General features: G+C 41.0%; 1 protein-coding gene across 6 annotated transcripts in view; it reads right to left on the bottom strand.

Moving 5' to 3' along the window:
* Positions 1 to 2,626: 2,626 nt before the first annotated feature.
* FAM222B (family with sequence similarity 222 member B) overlaps positions 2,627 to 18,508 on the bottom strand; it is a 137,444-nt gene continuing 121,562 nt past the window's right edge. For 3 of the 6 annotated variants that reach the window (XM_083172359.1, XM_083172358.1, XM_083172360.1), the window contains 2 exons: positions 12,906 to 12,986; positions 2,627 to 6,407 (listed from right to left, as the gene is read on the bottom strand). In XM_083172359.1, the coding sequence (XP_083028485.1) occupies positions 4,510 to 6,390 (1,881 nt within the window). In that variant the 5' untranslated portion in view covers positions 6,391 to 6,407; positions 12,906 to 12,986 and the 3' untranslated portion in view covers positions 2,627 to 4,509. The remainder of the gene's footprint in view (positions 6,408 to 12,905; positions 12,987 to 18,508) is intronic. The other 3 variants (XM_083172357.1, XM_083172356.1, XM_083172355.1) reach the window with 1 other exon arrangement.

Below are 18,508 nucleotides of genomic sequence, written 5' to 3'. Positions count from 1 at the left end.
AACAATGGTGAATTGTGCTGGTAAAAATAAATCCCCTCTGGAATTAAGTTTAAATACAATCATATATGGGACTGTTGGAACAAAAGGGCCATACATGTAAAAGGACAGTTTATTGCTTAGTTATTTTATTTCACACAAAGCCACCTAGTCACAATGTGAACCTTCCATGTGACTAAGGCTAAACTATTTTCCCAGTAAGGATGTTTATAGGTTTCTTCAATCAGGATAAATTTCTGGGATATACGAATTTATACATTTGTTAGTAAAGATTTCCAGAGGTTACTCGTTCACTCTTGCTAAAATGTATTGTTTATGTAAAATAGAAGTGTAAAGGTTTGAAATAAGGAATAGTAGGTAGGGTAAGGGGTGAAATAGATATATAGCACATTTCTAAGCAAAGTTTTGTTTATAAGCAGAAGCTGCCAACATGTCTTACTCCTATAAAGCTTGGTAATTCCCCAAATTAATATGGAAGTAGTGGCAGCACTGGTTTCTTGTGAATTGATCACATCTGCCATAGGTTCTCATAAGGCCACCTTCACTGTCAGAGGGCAGGTGGCACACTAAAGGTGCATACACACTGGGCTTTTTTTCCCCTAGCGTCTATGATGAGTGAAAAAATCGCTCATTGCATACACACTGAGCGATTTTCGCTGGTCCAAGAGAGATTCAGGGGGGTGGACAGCTTTCCAGAGCAGCACACAGTACAAAGACATCCACTCAACTGGCAATACCAGCAGATGAGTGACAGCGGGCAGCAGTGACGATGCAGGAGTACGCATCAGCGCACACCGCCCAGCCTTACACACTGGGCGGTTCTGAGATGAAAGCAGCTCAAAACACCAAAGTTGAGCTGCTTTCAGCTCAAAATCGCCCAGTGTGTATGGGCCTTAAGGTTTCAAATTAGTGTCCTTTATCACAAATTATAGAACGGAACTAAATCGCAGCGTATATGGGACAATGTACGCAATATTTTATTGTCTGCTGAGGCCACAAACCATGTCACTCCAAAATAATGTTTCTAATTGGGCAATTCTACAAATTTGGGATTAGCATTGCAAATGACTTGTTTTGCAAGTTGTCATCTTCCAACTCTACAACTGCCACTTCATCCAATTAGGCCATAAATGACTGTTTTAGCCCTCTGCTCATAACAGGATAGGACAATGTGTAACCATGAGCATAATACAGTATTTAACCCAAGAGAAAAACTAGCAGAATGATTTTAAAGATCCCACATCTACAGGTGTCAAGTGAGATTATAGTGAATTGTGTGACTTGAACGGATGTGCTGAATTATTTCAGGCTGCAAAAGGAGCAGTCAAAGTCAAAAGAGGTCTCTTGCCCAATATGAGTGGCCACACATTCTATTGTGTAGTTCGACAACTATGCAGTGTACGGTATGGAATGCATGCATACTGACCACTGTAGCATTTATAGAACGAAGAGATCTTTAATGAGATGTAGGCATCCACCAAATAAGCCTGGTAAGGAAAGCCACTCTAGTAGCACATGTTCATCAGACAGAGCCTACACTTACTTTATTGTAATGCCGTCAAACGAAGACCCAACTGCCTTATAGCAACATTACATACTAAAGTAGAAAATATTCAGCTTATAAAAGCATACATATGAACATCAATTTAACTACATTTAAGTTAGATTCAGGCCAGAAAGTTTACCACCTTGAGGCCAAGAGGTTAGGCTGGAATTAGTTACGCTGTAGGGCATGGAACAAACATGGCAACGATTGGAATGGGTCTGTTAGAAGAGTTGGAAGGTGACTAATCATTTTGGTAAATCTGGACATTAGCTCCGGTTGTGGGTTAGGCGCATCACAATATAGTTTGTGCAATTTTGCATTCTCAGCCAAGAAATTGCAGCATGGGCATCCAGCTATAGAGAAGACTGACCATGAACTAAAACCTCAAACCAAGTAGCTGAAAGGGAAAATGAATCTCAGTAGTGGGACGGAGTATCCCACTGCTATTACACAGCACCACCAAATGGGGATAAAAACCAAAACCACCATGTTGTCGATTCATCCAAAAGCAGAGTGCATACAGAACTGCAGTCACAGCAGGCAAATGCAGCAATATAAAGCCACTGTATTTGGAGATAGAATTTCATAATTCTTCAGTACAAACATATTTCGAAATGGTGCAGTGTAATCTTACAATCCTTAAGACTGTGAGCATGCAACATGCGGTCCTCCAGCTATTGTGGAACTACTATTCTAGCATACCCTGCCAGAGTTTTACCATACCCAAATAGCAACTGTGCTATGGCATGTTCAGTTGTGTAGTACACCAATATAGTTAGAGGGCCACTTGTCAAATACTCTGTTTTAGAGTCTCAATTATTTAGTATGGCATTGGGGGTCATGGGAAAGTGTGTACAGTGTGTGACAACGGAAGAAAACCGAGCCCAACTACTTAAATCATTTGATCAAAATTGCATGCATGGGTGACCATCTACACCACAGCTTTATTAGGAAGCCAACGTGCATAAAGCAAATAGTGACCACTGAAACTGCTAGAAATAGATGCACGTGGGGGTAGTTTGGCAGATTATCGCAAGGGCTTGAAGAAAAGACACTTAGCTTTTACCAACTGAAAAGTAGCCATTTTACAGTCAGCCTAGATAAGCATGCAGCATGTTGCAAATTCGGTGGTTTGAGAAGCATAGATATAAAGGAATGATGGTGAAGTGTAATTATAAAGTGACATGTTGGGTTAGACTTATTGGTCTTGTAAAATCCAGCGTCATGCTGGTGGGTTAGTCATCCAGCTACAGCTCATTTCGCATAGAGAACTTACTTAGCCTGCACCGAAACACAGTAGAGACTTTAATTTCTGTGAAGTGAACCGAGACTGCAGCCTAATATATTCAATGTGAACTACCAGCATCACCGAGGTATTAAAATCTTAGCAATGACCTCAGGCCTCCGAGGTCACTAGCAACACGATGGATCAAATACGGGTTTCTATCTCAACACTGCAGCATCCACTTTGTGTAGAAATCTGGTGCACCTCACGTTTCAAATTTTATGACCATTTTATAATGCTTTGCATCTGTAACTGCCAAATGTCTATTTAGTGAAGGTTCCTTTACATTTAAAAGCCCACACTTACATCCACTGATGCCATACCATCAACTATTGTGTTGTAATGCCTTGTAGAAGTATATTTTTCGAAAGCCTGAACAAATGTCCAATCTAAGGGCGTGTCCACATGTTCATCGTCACCAAATATTTCTGTATGACCAGCTGCAGAACTTACCCGAAAACAGCAATATTACAGAAGCTATTCTTGTGTCTAATGAATCCAATTAAGACTAAACTAAAATCAGACAATCCTAGTCAATGTAGGCAAATGTTATAAAGCTTAGTGTTTGTAACTAGGACTAGCCATTAATGTGACATTGTGATCTTCTGCAATTAGACTTTGATTTAAGGCACTACAGCAGCAAGGCTATACTTATACTAAACCAAGAAACAGAGGACACAAAGGGTAACCCAACTGCTTTCGTGCAGATACAACATCTAGTGACTGTTAAGGAACCTTGGAGGGGGAAAAAAAAAGCTAAACAAGTAAAAAAAGAACACAAGTATAAACTTCTAAACCAAATGTTGAGGACTTGTCCACACCCAGCTACATGGTTTTGCACACTTTCATATAAATGTATGAAGAGCGCACTAAGCAAAGTCACATAAGGGTCAATGGAGCAATTTCCACCTGTGGTGTAAAACTAATTGCATGTATTTCTGATGAGTTGACATGTGCAACTAGTACAAGAGATTGCTTTGGTGAAAGCGCAAGTTATGAAACATGCACAGGTGTGAACGATTGCTTTTAAACTGAAGCAGAATTAAAGCTGCAGACAAGGGACGCACTGTAAACCAGGACAACCTTTGGGCTTTTAGCTTACAAATTACTAACATGCAATATTCATCTTCTGTCAAAGCCTAAGCAAAATATGAGAGATTTGTTTCTAAAGTGGTGATATCTATTGATAATTCACAATGCAATTCATTGGCTGCATAGACAGGAGGAGTGAATACTAACCAATGAGAGACTGCCTTTCCACAAACACACCATTGGATCAGAGGTACAATTTACAGAATGGATTTGTGAATCTTGTGCCTCTATAGTTCCCTGACAGTGCTGAAGGTTGATATTACAACACGCATAGCCCAAACAGAATGGCGAACCCCCAAAAAAACACAGCATAACACTTCTTTAGGGCTTAGTGTTCCCAAGATAAAACAAAGCAGCATTTTAAAGCCCCTCAGTGCTGGAAAGAAAGTATAGAACTGTATGGCAAGAGCGTCTACTCAATCACTGACAACAGAAAAATAAAAACAGAGCAAAGTAGAAACTCTGAATTACAGCACAGTGTGGCTTGTTTTGCATATAATGATCACAACAAGTTTATCAATTGATGAGGATAACAGAACCTTGCTAATCACTTAAGACTAAACCCTCTCAGTTGCAAAGTGACTGCAGTCTACCTATACCCTGGATGCTGAATATGAATACTTCGACTATCAGCTGGTTCAGGGGCTCTACTCATTTGGGGTCTTTGAACCTTTCCAAGGGCAGCCATACTCTGATCTCTGAAGCAGGACTGCTGAAAGTCCGCCCCAGTTAGGTAATCCATGGTCTGCATCACGCTGTTCTGGTTGGAAGAACCTCCCCCAACTGCTCTATAGTGCGGGCCCCCAGCACAATCCAAGGGTGCACCACCAGCCTGCGCTCCATGAAAAGGCATGGTGAGGTCCTGTGATCCAGAGCTGTCGCTGTTTGGAGTAGGCAGAATGTTATTCCATAGGGGCTGAAAATAGTGTCCATTGGTATATGGCAAGGGACCCGGCAATCCATTCACAGGAGGGGAAGGGGTTGGTTTCTCAATGGGGGGTTTTAGGCCAAAAGACTGGCTCATGCACAGTTCTTGTTGGTAAGAGGTCTGTTTGCCTGGAAATCCTTGGGCCACCATTTCTCTCTGGCCAAGTTTCCCAGGAGGAACACCGGATTCTCCACACATTTGCTGAAGATGTGCCAGTTGATGTTGATTCCATGCCATGGGTTTCATATCATTAGGGTACGAAGCAGGCACTCTGCTCATGTTTACCATGGACATATTGCCCGAGGCAGCAGAGGAGATAGCAGCAGCAGCAGCAGCATGGTCTACAGCGGTTCCAACACAGGAAGGCATGGGAATGCTGTGTGTGGAGACCCTGGTGCTTGCATTGATAAGCAGGTTACGACTAATAGGACTGGGGTTGGCGATCTGCCCCTCACACACAGAGGTAGTGCCTATTCCTGCCCTGGCCTGACAAAACTGGTTGATCTGGTGCACAATGCTACCAAGGTCTGGTGGTCTATTTTGCTGCAATGTTGCAGCCATAGAAAGGGGGATAGTTGAGGTAGACACCGTGACATTCGGAGGGGCATCTGCGTCAGGCATTTTTCGGGCTCCATGTAAACCTGGCTGCAGAATGTTGTTGGCAGAGTGTGGCAGAGTCTGGTGAGTCACGCCAGGGCCATGCTGCAATGCTGACTGCTGGGGCATGTTTTGCGAATGTTGTGACCCCATGTTCTGTGGGTGCTGCATTCCTTGTGTGTGCTGCAGCACCTGAGACATATTTTGAGAGTGCTGCAGGACCTGTGGGAGGTTCTGTTGGTGCTGCAGAGTCTGAGACATGCTCTGCTGGCGTGACATTGTCTGTGGAAGTCCCTGCGCATGGTGCAATGCCTGTGGCTGTGGTATGCTCTGCGAGTGCTGAACACCCTGTGCGCGTTGCACATTCTGTTGATGCTGTAGAGCCTGTGGCTGGGGTATGCTCTGCGTATTTTGAAGACCCTGAGAATGTTGCAGCCCCTGTGGCATGCCCTGAGGGTGCTGCAAGGTCTGAGGGTGTGGCAGGCTTTGTGGGTGCTGCAGTCCAGGTGGCATGTTCTGAGAGTGTGACAAAGTCTGCTGTTGCATGTTCTGAGCGTGCTGCATGGCCTGTGCATGCTGCAGGGCTTGTTGGGGGCGTGTAAGCCCCTGAGGGTGGTTTAAAGTGCTAGGTGCAATATAAGGAGAGGATGGGGGATTCATCATTGAGTCTGGCAAGAGGCGGGCACGGGTGCCGTCAAAGCCCTTCAAAACGTTTTTAGCTGGCGACTTAACAATAGCCAGGAGTCCCGTCTTTGTGCTGACCTGTGAAGGGTATGGACTGTACCGCTGACCTGACGTATCCAGCCCGTTCACTGTGCGGCGGATATGCTTTCGCTGGGGAACTTTAACGCTGTTTGGAAAGATTTTAATTGTCAGGGGATTGTTGGCAACTGTCTTAGCATAAGCATCCAATTCTGCTGGAGTAGGATGCTGAGCAGATCTCATCTTCTGTGTAGTATCCCCTGCCAAAAAGAACAGAAAACAATGCAATGTTAAAGGGATTTCAGGCTTGTAAATGAAAACCAAAAACAAATCTAATAACCAAAAGAGAAAAATATAATATATATACATTTTTTTTTTATAGGACATTTGCTTGGTCTATACACTGTAGTATGGACCAATAATCATTTGTCTAGAGCCAACAAACCAGTGAGATCAGAGGAAAGAATCCACAATGTAATAATCATTTACATCAACAGGGAATAAGTCAAGAGACATCTGCGCAACAAAAATAAAGTCTGCTTATGAGAGATCACGACATGCCTCAGCCCACTGGAAATAAGAATTCTGAAGACTATAGTGCACGCATCTTTGTTTCTAGATCCATGTTTATAGTTACAACCATTCTGCTCTAAAGGTGGATACACACTGGAGTGACCACCAATCGTCAGTGGAGTCAAAACCTTTCCATTGAGCCGAGAACGTATGTACACACATTGCAATTTGGTTAAAAACAAAACGCTATCACACACCGTTTGGCTGCCTGGAATTTACTGTAGGCACCAAATTGCTTGGTTTGATGTGCAGCATATCAATCCGAACATTGCGCATGACCACTGGAGCGCACTGAGCAATGTAGGAGACATGTCGGGCCAAACTGCCTGGTCGGACGACATATCGTTCTGTGTGTCCCAAGCTTTAGATCTCGGTTCAATTAAGTGCAATACAGAGAGTACATCAGCCACACAATAAGGTAGTCCCAAACATAACACATTAATATACATCTCAATGGATTCAAACCCTAAAAATGTGCAATGGAGGGGTGCTGATGCTGGTGTACCAATGGCACATTACTGAAGACTGAATTGAGCATGTCCCCGTTTGAAAGCCATTTTCTGCACGTATGAAGTAATTGTGTCTACTACAGTTGGGTACACAATGGGCAATATACCGGTCTGACGACAGCACATATCTGACTGTATGTATGCCAGATATGTGGGTGCTCACGGTTGCCAGTGACTTGGTCAGGTTTGATGTGCTGCACATTAAACCTGAGGATATGGCTAGCTTCCTTTAGTAAGCTAATGAAGGTTGGACATGATCGTTCCATCCATCATCATCGCTCCAGGGTGTAGGGCAATTCAGGCTGACTGATATACGTTATGATGGGATATTGCAGCAAATATTTTTGAAACCCCAGTTTTTTGGAACTCTAAATATACAGTATTATTTTAATTTAAGCACAAAGGTATCAAAATCTGAATTAAAGTCAGAATGTAAATCATAGCGCTTCACTGTACATAGAAACAATCTCAGCATTGGATACCCCTCATTAGTGGCTCATGTATTTAATTGAACTGTCCACATAAAATCTAAATTTTTCCAACAGCAGCAGACCCTAAGGGGGGAAATCAATTTGTGACAGGATACTAAATGCTGAACAGACGGAATACTGACACTTAAAGCTCACCTATATTGCACACTATCTCATCCCAATGAAGGCAAGGAGGAAATTCACGGTACTATCATTATTGGGCACGTGGAAAGCTGCACACAATTTGAGTAGCCCAAGTAGAAATACCTTTATGATCATAAAAATGTAACCTTTTAAATCCTTTCTAGTGACGAGTGTTTTACTGTACCAAGCGAACCAGTGATCTGAGAAGAGTTCTACAATTTTGCAGTTACTTTGCATGGCCATTCCAGCTATAGTTTTGCTTAGGAGTATGTAATTTGTTATTTTAGCACAATATATTTCTAGACAATATGCTGTCTTTGCTAAGAAGTTCATTTTTAACATAGCTAACTAAATGCTGCAGCAAGCAAAAAAACAATGCAAAAATACTAATTATAGGGTAAGCACAATGTAATAATGGAAATTCTCTCAGCTTTGTGGCGAAACACAAAATCTGTAATGATGTTAGCCTACTGTTGCCGAGGATTACATTTATCTCCTAGTTGATTCTCTCTACAGTTAAATTTCCACAAGGCTAAAAATGGTATGGCTGCTGGAGGGGAAAAAAACCCAAAACACTTATTAGAAAAGCTATTTTTAATCTTGCAATTTAACAGTTTAAACAAATGATAAACTTCACTGCCCATTTTTGTCCTCAATGACTTGAAATAGAAAATCACTCTGCAAGATGTGCGAGTGCAAGTATCCCCCCCCCCCCCCTTTCTGAACTACTTGAAATAACCATTTGAAAGGAAAGGTCAGCATTGGACAGCAAGTCAACGCTGTGCTACACAATCACATTTAGCTTCCATAGTAATATTATTTACAGTTTCTTATATAACGCAGCATATTCAGTTGCACTTCACAACTGGAAACAGTGATAAAACAAACTGGGTACTAACAGACCGGGTGCCGGATGACTCACCGACAGTCGGGATTCAGACATTACCCCGACGTTGTAATCCCAACTGCTCCCTCGTGGGGGTCCACGACTCCCATAGAGGGAGAATAAAATAGGTGGCAAGTGCAGCGAGCCACTGTGCCCGCAAGGGGCTTCGTTACGCTCCCCCCCACTGTGCAGTTGGGATTCCGAGGTCGGGCTAATGACTGTCGTAATCCCGACTGTCGGTGTGTTATACCACACCCAACAGACCGATAGAGGTAGGAGGGCCCTGCTCACAAAAAGCTTTCATATTTGGTAATTATCTAACTGCTGTGATATGCAGGGGGTGCACTAACATTTATACCAACTGGTTCATTAGGGCTTATGCGCCTCTATTAATTTTGTGACGTGAGGCTATGCAAATACTTGCCCATTATGATAACCTAAACATCACATGTTTAGGTGCAAAAAAGAACTTGCCAAGTTGCTGGTCACAGCAAAAACAGCACATCACTGCTAACCCACTAACTAAATTGCCCCTATAGAGTCTATACTAGGGGATAAAAAATTATAATGAATGATGATATGTATACCACATAACAAAATGCACTAGCTGTCCAATGTTCTGGATTTATAATTAGAAATAAGAACATAACTGCTGGATAAAATGCATACGCATTAATGGTACATTACCCCTATTGTCTTTATTATCATTAATGTTTCAAGTACGGGTCACCCTCCCCCTTTCTAACTACCTGTTTACCATTGTTCATCTTTACCCTTCCCAAAAGTTTTAAAAAAATTACAATAATTAATCACAATCGCTATATTGTCATGTATTGATGATGTATTTTGTTATCTTTATTGTAACAAATGTATGGCATGTACATCTTTACTTCTTTATTCTCAATAAAACAGTTATACAAAAAAAAAAAAAAAAATGGAATTGTACCGTCACTAAATGTAAAATGACCAGGTGTGAGAAAGCAGCAGACCTCACCTATAGAAGGGTAGCATTGTACCTCACACTACGGCCATCAGAAAGAGTGCCCTGAAAAATGTAACCTTTGAGTGCCAAATTTGTGAAAATTGCCAAACATTTTTATTCATCATAATGACCTGTAATGTATAGCTTATAAAAGGAATTTGTTTTTTTCACACATTTGACATAACAAATGTGAGCGACGCTGGCATATTAACCAATATTTTGATTATCTGTCAGAGCTGTTGGCACATATTTTGAGATGTTGGCATTTTTAGTGGATATATTTTTGCGCATATCTCAGATGTTGACACTCCAAAGGGTTAATAGCCTCAAAACATTTTTTGTTCTCCCTTGTCAATTTCGCTAAAGGTTATTTTAAAAAGACAAGGCAAAAAAATAAATAAATAAAATAAATGATTGGAGGTCTATAAGTTAAGCAGTAATGGGCATAGGCTATGGTCTACACCCAGTGCTACTTGACCAATAGGTTTGAAATCTTATGACAGACACACAGTAGGAAGTGTGTTTAATCGATGATATTGAAGGGGATGAGAGATGGTCTTGACCAATGTGCGGGAGCAAGCATTGTTCACCATGTTGAGTGTACACCCTAGACAAGAAAATAAAAGATATTGCTCAGAGGGGCCCCTTAGAGCGAGATCTTAAGCAGCCCATACACGCTGCTGTAAGGGCTGACCCGATGTGTGCTTTGAGGTGCGCGCTCCCGCGCACCTCATCGCACAGTACAAAACGTATGTGCTTGCACATACTTTTTGTACCTAGTTCTCATCAAATCGCATCGCATTGCATGCACAACGTGTGCACATACAATGCAATGCGATTTGATCCGTGCTAGTACAGCACGGAACGCACGCTGACAAAGCAGCGTGTATGGGCAGCATTACTTCTAGTGTATATGGGGCTTTATTTTTTTAGTATTCACAAGAATATTGAACTGAGGTAATAAGATATTGTCTGTAACAATAACACAGGTAGTAGACATGCCATCAGTGATGGATCGCAACAATCATCATAGTTAAAGCGGTTCAGATTTACTCGGATCACAAAGCACGATCTTAATGGCTACCTTCTGTCACGTTTTGGATAGCCAATAAGATCCTGCTTTGAGATCCAAGAATTTTTTTTTTTAAATGATCTCACATCTCTACATAGAGCGAAGCGTTTCCAAAACTCTTTCAAGACACTCAAACTGGGTACACACAAAGATTAATCAGTCCAATCCGCCTGGGGGGGGGGGGGGAATCTGGTAATGTATGGGAGCCAATGACAAGTCACTATTTGCCCCCAAACACTGAAAATCCCTGTACATATTTCTATCTTTCTATCTCCTGCAAAGTAATTTTTTACTAGTGCTTGTTGTCTGTCTGAGACCAGCCCAGCAACTAGGCCTCACATGGGGCCTTATTTTAGTTCACTCTTTCTGACAAAATCCTTCTTAGCAAGACAAAACCATGTGCACTGCAGGGGGACAGATGTAAAATGTGCAGAGAGAATAAGATTTGGGTGAGTTTTTTTGTTTCTGTGCAGGGTAAATACTGGCTGCTTTATTTTTACACTGCAATATAGATCTCACTTTGAAGTAAAACCCCACCCAAATCTAATTCTCTCTGCACAAGTTACATCTGCCTCACCTGCAGTGCACATGGTTTTGTCCATCTAAGAAGAAATTTGTCAGAAAGAGTGAACCAAAATAAGTCCCATGGTGAGGAGTCCAACTTTAATCGGGATGTAGAGGGAATGTTGATGTCCAGGAAGCTGGCCGTCAGAAGACAGGTGCCGGAATGCCGACACCTGTCAGATTCCTGATGCCAATTTAACATGCTTGGACTTTTAGCTAAGGTCTGCACATCTGTCAACAAGATGCCAATCTAACGCAAGATCAAAAGTTTACATGCCAAAAACAATTTAAGAGTAAAAACCATACAAAAAAACTTGCTCACATGGATCAAAGTACTTGGACTGTATTGTAGGATCATAAATTTGGAAGAATTTGGCTATAAAAAGGAGTAAATAAAATCTATACAAAATAAATTGATTTTCAATACCATATAAAAACTACCCTAATACCAGAGAAATATAATTCAGTATAAACACATCCAAAAGCAATAGCTAGCAACTAATGGTCAGTGGAGAGACCGATATAAGCCAGTAGTTGTAAAGGGGAGAATTAAATTGTTTTTTTCACGTCTCTAAGGGACGTTGTGTGGATGCAATTCAATCTTTATGCAAATTGTGGCAAGTGCTGTAGGCCGCCATTACTTATTATGCTTGTTGAACGCTAAATGCACAGAGTTTAGCGGTCTCTAGCAGCTAAATCCATCTGGCCAAACTACACCCGTGCCTAAAAGCATGACTTCACAACATTTCTACTTGGAGGTAATGGGCACATAGCACAACCTGCAAAAGAAATTGAATAGCTCCATTTGGTACCCGTAAAAAAAAAAAGGGGGCCCGTAAAAAAATAAAAAAATTAATGCAAGCACCCGCCCCCTAAAGAGACCCATATTGCTTGACCTTAAAGCGTGGCGCTTTTAATAGATAGCTTTTAAATAGAGCAGCTATATTTACAAAGTCTTATCCACATATGCATTTGGTTACGGAGGTGTCCAGGACATTACAGCATCTTCAGAAAGACAAGTCATAGTGCTACAAAGGGGTGATATGAATCTGTATTTGTACCAATAGAGAGGTTTCCTAGAGGGTAGGCAAGATTGAGAAAGCTCGGAATATACTCTCCTAGTCAGAAAAAAAAAAATCATGTGATTGCTACAGTATGTGACTGTCAACCCAAAATGAACAAGAATTGGCCTTAACTTTTCATTGATTAGGGTTTAGGTGGATTTAAAGTTGTTGAAAGAGGATGCTTTATGGCACTAGTAAGTGACTGACCAACAATCAGCACTTTATAAAATAGAAAGTGTCCTATTACTGTATTTGGAAATGCAATTCTCCACTATTATCCAATTTTCGGCATACAACATTATTATGTCTGGGAATAATCCGATGCAATGGTCATTACAATGTTACACTGTGTTCCTGTGAAAAATTCTCCACATTTGCTACAGAAAGGCAACAATGCATAGCAAGTGTCACATAAAAAGCTGTACAATGGTAACTGGAAATATGTTTAGCTCTTAGGTGTAAAATGAAGACAAAACTGTCACTAAAGAACTTACAAAGTGCTAGCGAAGACAGGTGATTGTGCTACATCGAAATCGCACCACATCGGAAAAGCAGACTGCTGCAACTTACTAGACCTGTTAGAAAGAAGGTACAACAGTCAGAAGACAGATTATTGATGTTCACAATGGCTAAAAGGTCAGCCACCAGAAACCAGATTCACTTAAAAGGGGAGCAATTTCAAACTGGAAATAAAGCCATATCCTAGCAAATGTATACTAGAATAAGCAAATGGATTGTACGTATCAAGAACATTTGATGCGGTTTTGATTTACATAACTGTACGTAAGCATTCCTCACTCAACACTTAATGTGTATCGTCAGCACTCTTTCTTCAAGACAATGGTCTTGATAAAACTGTAATTAAAGTCATTTTCAAAGAATTGGCAATCCTTAGAATACAGATTAAGCAAAGTGGCAGAACACTATCGCAAACTACATCAGACTCTGGAACCACAGGTACAACATCACAATAAAAATTTAGGATTAAGGAGAATACATGTTAAACATTTTAGTGATAAGAGGTGGGCCTCGAGACCAAAAAACAAGGATTCAATCTAGTAGTGTTACTTTAGAAAACTGGAAAGGAAAAAGTAACCAGATTATTCTTACCTACATAACGAGGCCGCTAATTAAAATTAAACATTTAATATTCCTGCAGTATCACTTAAGTATACCATGGCTGGTAGATACCATGATGACGCCGCAGTGGTGCATGCAAAGTAACCAGAGACCTCTCGCACTACTCCGTGCACCATATCCCAGAACCACTCATGTGGCGTCTATAGCAGCCTAAATCCCCACCGAAAATCATGCTGGAACATGCTGCCAACAAACTGGACTGGTTACCCAACAAATCCAAATTATAAATTCAATACAAAAAGATATTTGACTAAAATAACCAAACATTTTTACTCACTTATTACTAACATTAGCCAAACATTTCTGGGATGACATTAGTACACTATAGTGGTCAGGTTGTTGTCCTAAATGCCACTGTCCATAGAGCCCCATTCTGTTCTTCAGTTAAAACTTCTATACTTTGAAAAAATGCACACCCCCCCCCCCCCCCCCCGGATATGGGGAAAAAAAAAAAGGTAGTATGTGTGCGCAAAGAATAGGGAATCTATGTAGATCAATTTTTATTTAAAAAGGTGTCTCAAAAAAGGGTGTCTCAAAGCCTGCAAAATACTCATTGGTGGCAGCGATTACTTCCTCATTTTATGAGAATTTCCTTCCGCTGAGGCAGATTTTCATTTTGGAAACAGGACAAAGTTGCCTGGGCCAAAGCTGGAGAATAGGTTTGATTGGGAATTCAAGTCAGAGCTCAACTAGGGTTATTCTGCACAAAATTTATTTTATTTCCTTTTTGTGGCAGCTGCTGAATCGCTCGCTTCCAATGACTACTGCAAGTGAACAACATTTAGGCACTGGCTACAATTTGGAAACTGGGTTTTTGAGAAGAGTGGAATTTGACAGATATTGCGTTAAAGAGGTTGTGGCGCTTTTTATTTACAGTTTCTTATATAGCACAGCAGAGTCTGTTGCGCTTTACAATTGTAGACAGTGATCAAACAAACTGGGTAACAGACAGACAGACTTGGAGGTAAGAGTGCCCTGCTGCAAGCTTACAATCTATAGGGGGGGGGGGGGGGGGACAAGGACAGGCATCAGTAATAGCATAGCAGTTCCACCAAATTGCAAGTCCAGAAGAAAAACGATATTATACAGAAGTGCCTCAGAGGGTTATTAGTGTAGAACTTAAATATGATAGGCTTGCCTGAAGGTGAGTTTTCAGGGAATGCTTGAAAGTTTGGAGGCTAGTGGAGAGTCTTATTGCGCGTGGAAGGGCATTCAATAGGGTGGGGGCAGCCCGATGAAAGTTCTGTGCTAGTGATCCGTGCAGAAGAGAGACGCAGATCTTGTGCAGAGCGGAGTTGGGAGATATTTCCAGATTGAGGGGGGTTTTCAAGCAAATAGCGGCAGGCGCCTAATTCTATGATGTATTTCACAACAGCATTGAAGAGGCAGATCGATAGAACGGGCTCAACTTTAAAAGCTGTTGGGCCCGTTTGCCGAGAATGGCCATGAATTGTGATCACGGACGGATCTCAACAATCCACAGCCGTTTGCGTGGACATGCCCCCTTTTTGCCGATTGACAGGCAGGACATTGAATCCCGCCTGGCGATTTGCGGTCGAGCTAAACGAGCCATGGCTGTGACCTGGGATAGAATACCCCCATAGGTTGGTGTAGTATGTTTAATAGCTTTATACGTGAGAAGTAATTTATATTGAATAAGGTAAAATACAGGCAACCAATGGAGGGACTGGCAGAGCGGATCAGCAGACGATGAGCGTCTTGCTAGGATGATCAGCCTCGCAGCAGCATTTTAAATGGATTGCAGTGGTGAGAGTCTGTTCTTGGGTAGACCAGTTAGGAGACTATTGTAACAGTTAATGCAGGATATAATGAGTGCACGGATTTCATAGGAGTTTACCACACTTATTACATGATCCTCCTAAAACCCTGTGTTTATGTCCATTATTTAAAAAGGGCAATACTTTATTAGTGGACTAGTAAAATGATTGCACTTTCAAATACAGGGCCTATAAACACTCATAAGCACCAGTTTTTACAAGACAACGCTTCATAAATAAACACCTCAGTCTTATATCGTGGTAATTTCAATTTACAGACTGGTATCTATGATGCATCCTGACCACATGCTTTGGTACAATTACATGATTTATATTTGAGTATTTCTTGAGTGAAGCTGATTTTCTAACACATTTCCCTAAAACTTCCTTTCCTCTTTGTCTGACATTTTTGATGTTAGTCCTATCCAATATTTTCATTAAGCGTTGTGGAATAGGTTTGTACTACTACTATATGTGCATTTTGTTATCTTTGAAGTGTTTTGCACCTCTACTTTTGTAATGCATTCCTTACTGGACTACATTTCCTTCCATTGTCTTCAATGGTTATGCCAGCTTCATCTCAAATTTGAGTATCTGTTATCTATGCTTATTTTAGTTTTCTTTTACTAGAAATAAATAAACTAGCAACGTATTTAAAACAAGGAACACTGGTTAAAAAAAAAAAAAAAAAAAATACTTATCCTTAATGATGCGGGTCTTTAATGACCCCCTCCCTCATCTGAACATGCATGACCATCGCTTCCTAGCTGTCGCTCCCCCCCCTCCCCCCAGCATTGGCAAGTGTGTATGCACTTGCCGATGTTGGCACCCCTGCCAGGTCCCCGTCACAGCCAATAACTGTCTAGGCAGGGACTCATTTAGTGTGTTGGGGCTTTAAATAGAATGATTTTCTAATTATACGTGAAACAATACCGGAAAGTATAAAATGAGATGAAAAAATGCACAGAGAGACCAAATCATGTGCAATTCAGGCACTAGAAGATGGGAAATATGCGCATTCTATGATATCAATAGAAAGGGCTAAAAAAAATAGGTGCCAGCTTCTAATTTATTGTAGAATTGATCACATGAAAAAAAAAAAGAGGGTAGGATTTAATGGTATAAGACATGCCACTGGGCAATGCCTAGCTGCACAGATGACGGCCAGTAATGCCAACATCAACTTCCAACGCATCCCTTGTGAAAGCCGGGTTTTAAATACGAAGTGCTGGTGTGTGTGTAGTTCCACTGAGGGCAACACAATTTTTCAAATTTGGCAGAAGAGAGGTGGATTGTATATCATAACTGATCTCTTCACTTACACCTTATAGAAGAAATTGGGACGAGAATGCTCAGATCTCACTTTCCTCCTCCAGCAAGTAAAACGTACTTCTTTAAAACAACTGTAGATGGTGGTATGGGCAGTCAGCAAAAAACACACCCTACAGATGACATGCATAATAAATCTAAAAATAAAAACCATGAACGCTGCTTCATGTCCATTCTGAAGCAAGGAAATGAGTGCCTTGGGTCTGTATACACAACATACCCTAACCCATCCCCTTTTAAAGACTATTATACAGTTATGGGGAATACATATGGGGCAATTTTAGCACTTTTTCTAATGGGGCCTATATGCATATAGTGATCTCACTAGATCACTTAGAAAATGCTCCTACATCGATGTGTGTAGGGGCATAGCGAAAGCGATGCACAGTCCTGCTCGTCGCTATTGCCATGGCAATTAATATCCAACATACTGGATAGGTCTATTATCACCGGTGCCAGGGCCAGTGTTCTCACACTGGTCCTGAGAGATTGCTCAGCGGTGCAGCACTGTGTGCTTAGCGATCTACCATCGCTCATCTATCCATGTGTAGGCCCCATAAGGGATCTGACTAGATGTCCTTAAAATAAAGCATGGATCGCTCAGTGTGTATGCTCCCGAGCAACGCCACTGCCCTGCAAATCACCTGACCAATCAATCAGAAGCAAGATCACCCATTCACACAGCACAGAACTCTTATACACGAGACTTTATTAAAATCCCAAAACTAGCTGTTTTTTGGATAAAGTCTACAAAAACCTCATTACCTACTATTTATTTGTACCTGGGCTATTCAAGTTCAGAAGTGCAAATACTCCCAACATTACAGAGCTTGTAAAGCAGAACATATCGCAATGTATGACAGGTTATTTTTTTTTAAATCTAACATCAGTGAGTAACCATGGATGAGGGGGATCATGGTGCCACGCATGGGTACAATTATGGTCCTATTAAGTAAAGGCTGCTAAATGTAAATAGAATGTGTTGTACGGTTTATATTCAGGAAGTTAGCAAGCTGGAGATCTGGCTAGTAAAGATTAAATTGATTACATGAGATGACAGCAGCTGCAAGTTAATGGAGCAATCTTTCCCCCTGATTTACATTAGCATTTATCAGGGACTTTGGCAACTAGAGAAAGGAAAAGCAGGCAGTGTATATGTTAAATTCAATATCTCAGGAAATCTCTAAGATGCCAATAGTATGCCCATTTAATTTAAAGGCGTTCACATTTAATTACAGGATTTTTTTCCCCATTGAAGGGCCATTGCAATTCTATTAATTAAAAAGTAGTGCAACACAAAGTAAAACCATTTATCAAAGTGAAATGTGATCGTGGAATGGGAACCTCATGGAGATTATAATACAAAAATCTACACAAAAAAGTACATTTAAGATGGGGCAGTGGTAAAAATAAATACCAATACGACTAAATATTAAAGCATAATGTAAGGATTAATGACACTCAAAATAAATATGTTCCAATGTTTAGTCACACACTCATTTGAACAATTAGCAATCTGGACAACCGAAAGGGAACATAATCCATATAAAGCCTTAATATAGTAGATAAGAAAATAAGTGGATGTTTATATTTTCTTAAATGCCAATTAGTCACATTTATTACAAATTATTCAGAAACGAACCACTGAACATCATATGGACACAGGGCAGTCCCTAAATTGGGCCAAGAAAGTATTGTCACCATTGGCAGATTAAGTTACATACAAGAGGAGTTTAAGTGATTTGTGTCTCTATTCTATAATGTAGATGACCCCAGCCCATTATCTGCTGAGGCCACAAGGAGCTCTGGAACAGATACAGGAGCATTCCCAGCCCCTGTAGTATAAGGGC

The sequence above is a fragment of the Crinia signifera genome, chromosome 2 (assembly GCF_055691185.1).
Source record: "Crinia signifera chromosome 2, ASM5569118v1, whole genome shotgun sequence".
NCBI classification, from domain to species: Eukaryota; Metazoa; Chordata; class Amphibia; order Anura; family Myobatrachidae; genus Crinia; species Crinia signifera.
The sequence above is the reverse complement of the archived record's forward strand: the minus strand, read 5'-3'. Positions and strand labels throughout refer to the sequence as shown.